Source organism: Amborella trichopoda, chromosome 5, assembly GCF_054954075.1.
Source record: "Amborella trichopoda isolate Santa Cruz 75 chromosome 5, AtrichopodaSantaCruz75HAP2 v2.0, whole genome shotgun sequence".
Lineage (NCBI taxonomy): Eukaryota > Viridiplantae > Streptophyta > Magnoliopsida > Amborellales > Amborellaceae > Amborella > Amborella trichopoda.
In genome coordinates this window covers 29,888,334-29,898,267 of record NC_142340.1, presented here as the reverse complement: position 1 = coordinate 29,898,267, position 9,934 = coordinate 29,888,334, and the positions used below count along the sequence as shown (strand labels likewise).

At 35.9% G+C, this 9,934-nt stretch overlaps 1 protein-coding gene across 1 annotated transcript in view; it reads left to right on the top strand.

Annotated features, from left to right (window-relative positions):
- Window positions 1–1,930: 1,930 nt before the first annotated feature.
- The window catches only part of LOC18431721 (uncharacterized), a 45,903-nt gene continuing 37,899 nt past the window's right edge, over window positions 1,931–9,934 (top strand). The window contains exons 1-7 of the mRNA XM_006841839.4: window positions 1,931–2,359; window positions 3,427–3,629; window positions 3,826–4,023; window positions 4,248–4,319; window positions 8,232–8,327; window positions 8,597–8,676; window positions 8,849–8,924. Of these exons, the coding sequence (XP_006841902.2) occupies window positions 3,453–3,629; window positions 3,826–4,023; window positions 4,248–4,319; window positions 8,232–8,327; window positions 8,597–8,676; window positions 8,849–8,924 (699 nt within the window). The 5' untranslated portion in view covers window positions 1,931–2,359; window positions 3,427–3,452. The remainder of the gene's footprint in view (window positions 2,360–3,426; window positions 3,630–3,825; window positions 4,024–4,247; window positions 4,320–8,231; window positions 8,328–8,596; window positions 8,677–8,848; window positions 8,925–9,934) is intronic.

The window sequence follows — 9,934 nt, the reverse complement described above, 5'->3', positions numbered from 1 at the left end:
AATTCTACTTATAAAAATGAAGCTAAAGCCCAAATTTCAGAGTATCAATTTTAAATAAAAAAAGAAAAATAAAAATAATATTCGTTTTTGGCCTTTAGATGAGGATCGCTCAATCTGAACCGTTTTTCTAAGTTGTTTAACCCTTGTTTTCTAGATCTGACCAACCACCAAATTGATGATGGGCTTGGTCCAATCAAAACGGGCTAGCTATTGATAAAACTAGCTGGACCATATTTTCAAATGTAAAAAATAAAAATAATTGTTTAGAAATATAAAATATTGTTTAGAAATATAAAATATAGAAATAAAAAAGTTTATAAAAGCTATTTAATTAGTTAGGCCTATCAAAACTAGATAGTCAAACGGGCAAAAACAAGTCAACATTGATTTTTATTTGTTTATGATTCAATAAAGTTTTTACTTTAGACTACACTGGTCGAGATACCTATTGGCCGTCTAATCGGTAGGATCGGGTGGTTTGATTCAGCATTCAGTGTTAATAACTATGGGTGTGATGCTTTTTTTTTGTTTTGGGAGAAGAAAACAAAAAATTACCATTTTTGGGTGTGACGCTTTTAGCAATATACCAACTATGGGTCTGACCCTTTTTATCCAGGGGAATGTGTCTAACCCTTTTAGCAATATGGGCGTGACCCTTTCAGCTATGGGTCTTACCCTTTTAGTAATATTTTCCATAGGCAAAATGAATGAATTGGGGACGAATAAATACGGTTTTCTTTCATATGTTTTGAGAACGGTAAAGACAAGGCTTCTAAAGTGAAGTGAAATAGCAAGATTTCCAAAAAAAAAAAGGGGTAAAAGTTCCATCACCATAAATGGTCTATAAGCCCCAAATCAACAAAAAGTCGCAAGATATTCACTGGCCCTTACCTCACAATGGAAAGACTATATGACCTTTAAACAAGAATGAAAGACCAAAATACGGCCTGGCCCAAGCTGTGTCCCTAGCTAGCAGGCTGTCCTTCGCCAAACATAATAAAACACTGAGTGTATTTGACTAGTAGAATTTTTGGGAGTGGGTGGGACTCTTCCGCAGAGTATGAAAAGTTGTTCTTCCATCATTTATTTTTGACGGACAGGAGGTTTTTAAAAATTGAACCCATTTTAATGTTATAAAAAAGCTGCGTGGAAGGCTACGGCTCCACTTTACAGCTTCCATACAATAACATCTCCTACTTCAAAAATTCCCGATTAAACAAGCCTAAATGGCAAAAAATATAAAAAAGAGAAGGTTGGGCCGGGTAGATTTGTAAGTCGGGTGGCCTAGCCCTGTCAAGCTACATTTTATGGCCTTGGCCCCAGTTTTTTGGGCTGGACTGACCCGGCCGGGCGACCCACCTAATTGCTGTATAAAAACTAGCATTTTCCATGAGCATTTATATGTCATAAGCAACTGAAATAAAGGCCATTTGGTAAATGTGTCTCTCCAGGCATTGGTGGCAATGAGTTAGGTGGCACAGGTCAGTCGGTCTTAAAAGAAACTAGGGCCTGGCCCATCCCAATACTTCCTAAGCCCGGTCGGGCCGGGCCAGGAGATTTTATTGTTTTTTCCTTGATGTCCTCTAAATTTGCGGTCTCGATAGGATAAGGGCCCAGCCCAGGCTCAGGCCGAGACCCAGAGACTGCCCTACATCATCTCATTTTTCTTTTTAGGAAGTTTTCTCATGAAAACCACAGGCTCTTTTGGTAAGTACGCGACTCATCAAAACCTTGCATTTGGACTGTGCAGCGTTGACACCGTGTGTCATTATTCTGAATAGAAGTACGCAAATATCTCACAAAGTTAAGCTGTCAAATTCTACTACATTGTTGGAACAAGAAAACCTCTTCTGCAACACCTTGACCGCTCTAATGGCGACTCCAAACCTCTTTCTATCAGTTCTGATGCTTTCTGTGATCCTTTTAGTGATACCCACCTCATGCAAAAAGTGCACAAACAGTCAAACAGAGCTTTCATCTCACACCCTTCGCTATCACCTCCTCTATTCTTCCACCATTAACGAATCATCTTATTCTTCTTATTTCCCTCTCATTAAAAAGCCGTCCGTGAGGGTGGGTTTTTCTCTTTATCGAAGAAGCAGCAGCAGAAGGCGAGCTCTTTATCAGAAGGATAAGGAAGAGAAGGTTTTGGAATTGAAACCTTTTTCTTTGCATAAAGTGAGATTGGATGAAGACTCTGATTATGGTAGAGCTCAAAAGACCAACCTTGAATATCTTCTTTCTCTAGATGTTGATAGACTGGGCTGGAGTTTCAGAAAGACTGCTGGTGTTTATGCTTATGGAGAGCCTTATGGGGGATGGGAGAGCAAGGATTGTGAGCTTCGAGGCCATTTTGTTGGTACTGGTTATTGCCTCTGCGTCTCTCTCCACTGGGTGTTAACTATTAAGCAGGAATCATCCATTTTTTTTTTTTTTTGTAATTCCGATGTCTTTCTTCTGGGTACTAAGCTGGGTTTATTTTGTTTTATTAAGCTGGGTTTCTTTTCTTTTTTCTTTCGCTTGGCTGGAATTATTATGTGTTTTTTTTCCATAATTTTTATCTTCCTAGTGGATATTCACCCGCATTTGTCATATGTCTTGTTCTATTGATGTTTCAAATTCCACAGTTTGAGATAGAGGCTGAATTAGTAGAAACTAGTATTTGCATTTCAAATTTCAAGTTTCAGGCATGCATGCATGCATTTCTTCTACGGAAGCATTTGTGGGTTGGTTTCTCTCAGTAAATCAATCTTTACCTCTTTCGATTGATACCTTACACAGTGTTCGTTTTAATCTTTTGATTGATACCCAAAGTGTAATTCTCACTCTGGTTTCAAACCATCATAGGCAGATTTGATAAACACAGCTTTTTCCTATTACTTTCTCTTTGTTTTGAAACATCTTTGATGGGTTAGAGGGCTAACAATAGAATTGCTTTTCACTGTCGCCTGATTGATCTTGCACTATACTTCCACCTCCAGTTAGTAATTTGCAGCGTGTAAATAACATCTTAGTGCATTCACCTACACTGCTTCTGTACATGTCCTATGGTGGGATGGAAATGCCTGTGGAATAATAATTAATCAACGATTGGTTTAAAAGTAGTCTTTCATTAATGTTTGGAACTAAAACTACCAAAAGTTAGGAAATTTTCAAACTTTGATGTTTTAAGCAATATAAGGATATTTTCCTTTTTGAATGATATTTTACTTGGTTATCTGTCGTTTCGGCTGCTTACTGGGTACTCTGTTGTGTTGGACATGGTTCTTTTTTCTTTGATAGCACATGTGGTTGTCTTTCCAAGCTAGTTTCCAGCATTTAGTTCTTTTTACTTTTCAGGCATGTGATATTGTACAATCTCATTTTCATTATTGAAACAGGAAGTAGTGTTTTCTTCACTGAAAATTGATTGTGGATTCCTTTTAGGCCATTATCTGAGTGCAACCGCTTTAATGTGGGCAAGTACACATGATGAATCCCTATGGAATAAAATGAACTCTGTCATTGATGCTCTCTATGAGTGCCAGCAAAAATTAGATTCAGGATACTTGTCAGCCTTCCCTTCCGAGCTTTTTGATCGTTTCGAGGCTGTCAAGCCTGTTTGGGCTCCATATTATACGATCCACAAGGTATTAATTAACATTGCTTTATTTACCTTATATTAGATTTTTTTTTTTTGGGGTAACTCCTCATATTCAATAATTTTCTATGTATGTCATAGTCATTAGTCAGGAACTTAGTTGCTAAATGCATATGGAATTATTTAGTACAGAAAGAATTGCCTAGATAAATGTGTTTAAGCCATGTTTCTTCATTATGAAACAGATAATGGCAGGGCTTCTGGATCAGTATACTTTGGCTGGTAATAAGAAAGCATTAGAAATGGTCAAATGGATGGCTACATATTTTTACAACCGTGTGCAGAACGTGATTAGGAAGTATACAATTGAGAGACACTGGACATCTCTCAATGAAGAGACTGGAGGAATGAATGATATTCTCTATAGCCTGTACACGTTGACTGTGAGTGTATGCTGGCATTATGAAATCCAGGGAAATCTTCTAGTGTTACTTCCTTGGCTTTCACATTTAAGTCAACCATTGTAGCCTCTTGTTTTTTTCTTTTCTATTTTAACTCATTAAAGGAGTTATTTCCTGTGCTCCGAACTTTATCTATTTAAACTCATTCAAAGTTTTTATTGGTTTCTAATCTTTAGTTGCACTCATATGATTGGAATATTTTGCAGGGAGATCAAAGACATCTAGAATTGGCCCAATTATTTGATAAACCATGTTTTTTGGGTTTACTAGCAATGAAGGTACTGCTGCCAAAGTTCTAATTATCATTTTATATATATTTCTAACATCATATTTACTGCTTACAACTATTAAATAGTATGGGTTGTCCACTAAAATTCCATTAAATGAATTAATATGGACTATGGCATCACATTTAACGCAATTACAGTTATTTCAGTTGTCTGAAATAAAATGCTTAAGCAATTTGCCTGATTTGAAAAATTTGTTTGTGTTTGTTTAGGACTATGGTAAACTTCAAAAAGCTTCTTTTTTTGGTTAAAGAGATGGAAGTTATCCATATAAACTGGACCTCAACCCTGAAACTGGACCTCTGAACATTAGAATGTTTTGCATTGATCTTTTTCCTGAATCATCATGGGCAGGAAAATGAAATAAGAATTTGCTAAATAAGATTGTGGCCTTAAGGAGCATGCCTAATAGGATGCTGTCTCGAGGCGCTTCTAAGCTCTCTCTCTCTCTCCATATATATATATATATATAGTTGCATTTATCAAAAAGAAAAAATTATTCTTATCCTTACATTTCCTCAAAGCAGCCATCATATAGCTCCAACAGATTGACCAAACTTCCCTTATAGTTTATCTCTTTGTCCATCTTGGCAAATCTGTTTGTACGATGGTTCCTAAAACCCATGATCAAAAACTTATTCTGAGTCAGAAAACCTTGCCGGAGTCGACTTGACTCATATGTTAGTGAATTTTTATTAATGGAAAACTTGGTGTGTGCGTAAGATATCTATCTATCTATCTATATATATATATATATATATATATATATATATATATATCTATAGGAATATACTACAAAATGCCTATAGGCGAATATGAACAATGATTTCGCCTATCCTCATCACTGTCCAAAGTTCATCGCAAGGTCACAATTGTCCGGCAGTGTTTCATTTTTCATTTCTTTTTTACAAATCGGAATGATCTAAAATTTGGAGCGTGTGTTCATCAAAAATAGGTGAATCTACTAAAAATATCAAAAAAATATTTTACGTGAAATAAATTGACCAAAATACCCCCAAAAAGTTTTAGGGGTATTTTGGTCAATGTTTTTTTGATGAATTATTTTATTATATTTTTACTAAGTGAGCCTCACTAAGATGTACATACGCTTCAAATTTCAGATCATTCCGATTTGTAGAAAAAAAATGAAAAATGAAAAATGAAACACTACTAAACAATTGTGACCGTACGATGAACTTTGGACGGTGATGAGGGTAGGCGAAATCACTGTTCATTTTCTCCTATAGACATTGGGAAGACTTTTCCATATATATATATATATATATATAGGAAGCATCTACGCAATGCCTATGGGCGAAACACTCATAGGCTCATCACTGTTCGAAAAAATCAAGCGGTGCACGTTTTTCGACCGCCACGGACCTAGCATATCCGTAGCGGGTACCGGCACGAACCTACTAAGTTTGCAACGGACGACACCATCCGTTGTGGGTCCGTTTAATAAACCCCCACGGACATAGCAAGTCTATCGCGGTGGCGAAACAATGTAACATTTCGCCTATAGGTGTATTTTAGGTTTATATATATATATATATATATATATATATATATATAGGAAAAAGTTGGGATTAGGCCACTAGCTCATATGAACATATGAGCCCAACGGCCCAGATTGAATCTGGGACGATCACGGATGTTTCGGCAGTGTTTGAATTTTAATGTTTTTTTTAAAAATCCAAATCACTTGAAATTTGAGTAGTGTGTTTTTCTATATGTATATATATATATATATATATATATATGAGTAATGATCCTATGGGACCCTCCCACACCGATGGGTGTAGGAACCCAAAGGATCACCATTAATTTGGCACAGATCTCTAGAAAAGTCAAGTCCCGCTTAGAAATAGGTCGGACTTTATTTCTTTTCTAGAGAAAAAAGTCGGACTTTATGTCTTTTCTACAGATCTGTGTCAAATTTAATGGTGATCCTTTGGGGTCCTACACACCTCGGTGTGGGAGGGTCTCATAGGATCATTACTGATATATATATATATATATCGAGAGAGAGAGAGAGAGAGAGAGAGAGAGAGAGAGAGAGAAGAGCTCTTAAGCGCCTATAGGCGATTCTGTACAGTGTTTCGCCTTGCCACGGACATGCTAGGTCCATGGCGGTCTTTAATCCTCGCCGTCCGAAAAAATCGGATGGTGCCGAGCTTATGGGCGAAAACACTATTCATTTTCACCTATAGGCATTGCGTAGTGGCTTCTATATATATATATAAAAAAAAAAAAAACGCTTCAAAATGCCTATAGGTGGAGTTCTACAGTACTTCACCTATGGCCTATCACCGTCTAAAGTCCATCACACTGTCACATATGTCTCTTCAATTTTAATAATTTTCTTACAAATCATAATGATTTGAATTTTTGTAGGTGAGTGTGCCTTAGTGAGGCACACTTGAATAAAATGTAAAACACATAATTTGGATGACAAAAATGATCTAAAATACCCCTATAAAATTTCAGGGGTATTTTTGTCAATGTAGTTTTTGATGATTATTGTTTAATGTTTTATTTTGACGCGAGTTGGTCATATGTACACATGCCTCAAATTTTAGATAAATTAGATTAGTAAAATAATTATTAAAATTCAAACACTACTAGACAACCGCGATCGTGTGATTGACTTTAGACGGTGACGAGTTGTAGGTGAAGTATTGTAGAACTTCACCTATAGGCGTTTTTAACTGTTTGCCTATATATAAAAGGTTTGCTTATATATTATTTTGAAAAGGATTTTTCAAATGTGATAGGCTTGTGGTATGATATTGCCATCAGCTGGATTTGAATCCCGTTATATGTATTTCAAAATGCTTCAAACAGTAGTTTGGAAATTCACCAAGTTTTTCCTAGTTGAAAGTTTAACTTGGTTAATTGACTCGGTTGGCAATGACCAAGTTGGCCACTGATTTCATGTTTATGAAATCTGCTAAAAACTGTCATTTTCTACCCTTTGGTAAGAGTTGTCAATCATATGATGCAGTCAGTTTCCAAGAGATTGTCCCAGCATTGTTATGGACAATAAAGTGCCTCACTTTATTATTGTTTGTTCAATATCTGATTTCGGAGCTTGTGACAAGAAAATTCCTTAGTATTGCATTTTGCCTTCTCATAGCCACTGTTTCTTGGCTGTTACTTAACTGCCTTGCTACTACTTTTGCCTTGCCTATCAGTTCTGTTTCTTCTCCGCTATTCCTCTTTTGTCTCCTCACAAACTACCCTAAAGGCATGTCATTCTAACATTTGTACCTGGAGTATTTTGGAATGCATGTGGGAGTTGAATTTAAGCTCTATTGAACTTGAATCCAATTTTTTAATTAAAATCTCATACCTGCATTTTGGAAAAACATGTGGAGGGCATTCCTGCTATATATGCTTAACTGGTTATTTGCCTTGGGCACTAGTGAAGTCCTTTTAATTACCATTTTGGTGAAGCACCACTTGTTTTCGTTATTCATATACACATATTTTAGGCTTTCCTCAAAGATACATACATGCCATGGTGACTCTACCATGCAATACTGTCGATGCATTTCTTGTATTTATATGTTCAAAGCATCCAGTTTTTTCCACAAACCCAAACAAGCTGTGTTTCCCATTTATTTATCAATAAACAGTATCTAATTTGACATTATTATGAAAATAACATGAATTTACCTTTCTTCATCACAATAGCTGCACAAACTTTTCTACATAAGATAGTGAACGTGATATTGTTATGGTTAATATCCATTATAAACCCTGTATCAAACATGATCATTCAATTAGTCATTTGACCTTCTTGTCAGTGGTATGATTACCTTTTCCCAATAAGCTTTTGCAGATCTGTATTATTGGCTTATGTTTGAGTATCCTTATTAAATGCCTGTCCTGTTGCAGGCTGATAGTCTCTCAAATTTTCATGCCAACACTCATATCCCTATTGTTATAGGATCAGAAAAAGGATATGAAGTTACCCAAGATTCTCTACTGAAGGTACAATTTACATTCCATCAACTACTTGATTAGTACAATACCCACCTCGGTTGGCTCATTGCTAATTCTTTGGAGACAAATGCAGACATATCTATCTACCTACCTATCTATATAAATATAAATATATTCATATAGATGTATATTCTCATGTGGACCCATACATTGTTAAAGTGGATTTTTCTTACAATATTAAGTTAGGGTCAATTTTCCCTGTACATCTAAAAGCTCAATTTTCTTGGTACAATAATGATCTAAAGATTTCTATACAGGAAATTAGTGTGTTCTTCATGGAGACAATTAATTCTTCTCATGCATATATTACTGGTGGTACTTCTGCAGGTGAATTTTGGTAAGTGATTCCCTATTTGTTAAATTTTCTCATTGAGGTTCACAAACAAATGCATATTTTCCATAAGAATGCAGTTTACACTTCTTTTAAATGATGCAAATGTCATCTGTTTTTGATAAATAATGAAATGTCATCTCATGATCCAATTGCTGTTCCTTGCATTTTATTGAAGGACTGATCCAAAACGTCTTGGGAGCACCCTTGGAACAGAAAACCAGGAGTCTTGTACATCATACAATATGCTAAAGGTGTGGGTTTGTCATTCCAAACTGTGCAAGCTGTTATATTATTTCTATTCATATAAAATAATTATCTACTTGTTTTTATGATCTTCATTTAAACTTGGCTGATGTGCTCACCCACATTCAGAACCATTTTGAAAATCATATGAAATGCTGGCATCTTGGATCAGTTTTTTTAAAATGTGGGACAAGGTCCTGACGCGGTCGGGGGGCCGATGCGGTGATGTGGGTGCTTCACCTCAATGCGGTCAACAAATATAAAAGAATTCCAAAAAATCTTTAAAATACGTTAATGCATGGGAAAATATGAAGGTGATTTATGTGATAGTAGGTATCTAATTTATTCATTAACTCCAATATTATCACCTGTCAGAGACTCTGGATCCCTTGATAGAAGACATTAGAAATAGAACGTAGAAAGTAGAAACTTGAATAACTTTATAGCATTAGAACTTAGAATATATCATATTGTCATAATTCATAAAGATCCAAAAACCATGATCACAAATTTGCAATTGCAAACTTTAAAGTTGCATACTCCAAAGCAAAATACATACAACCACTAAAAGTCTGAAGAGTTCAAGAGTCGAGACAAATCATAGAAAACTAATAGAAATCAAAAGATGATCTAACCAGCTCTCAAGTCTCAGGTCTCACTCTCAAATCTCAATCAGACAAGTCATCTAGACAGCCTCCATGTGCATATGCATCTCTAGCATTTGAGTGCGAGCAATCATCATCATAATTATCCTCGGCGGCCTCCACATATTCTTAATCTTTATTTTTACTAAAAAATTTTGCCAAATTTTTTTCCTCTTCATTTGATCCAAAAATGGCCATATTTGTGGATATTTTTTGTGTTTTTTGGGTTGGGGGTGGTTAATACCCCCCTAAACCCTTTCTCCCCCTTTTTAGGGGGGAAATAACAAAAATATCCATCCTCATAGGCGCTATTTTCACCCACGAGCTATGTGGCGCATATGAGCTATGCACTATTTTCGCCCACGAGCTATGTG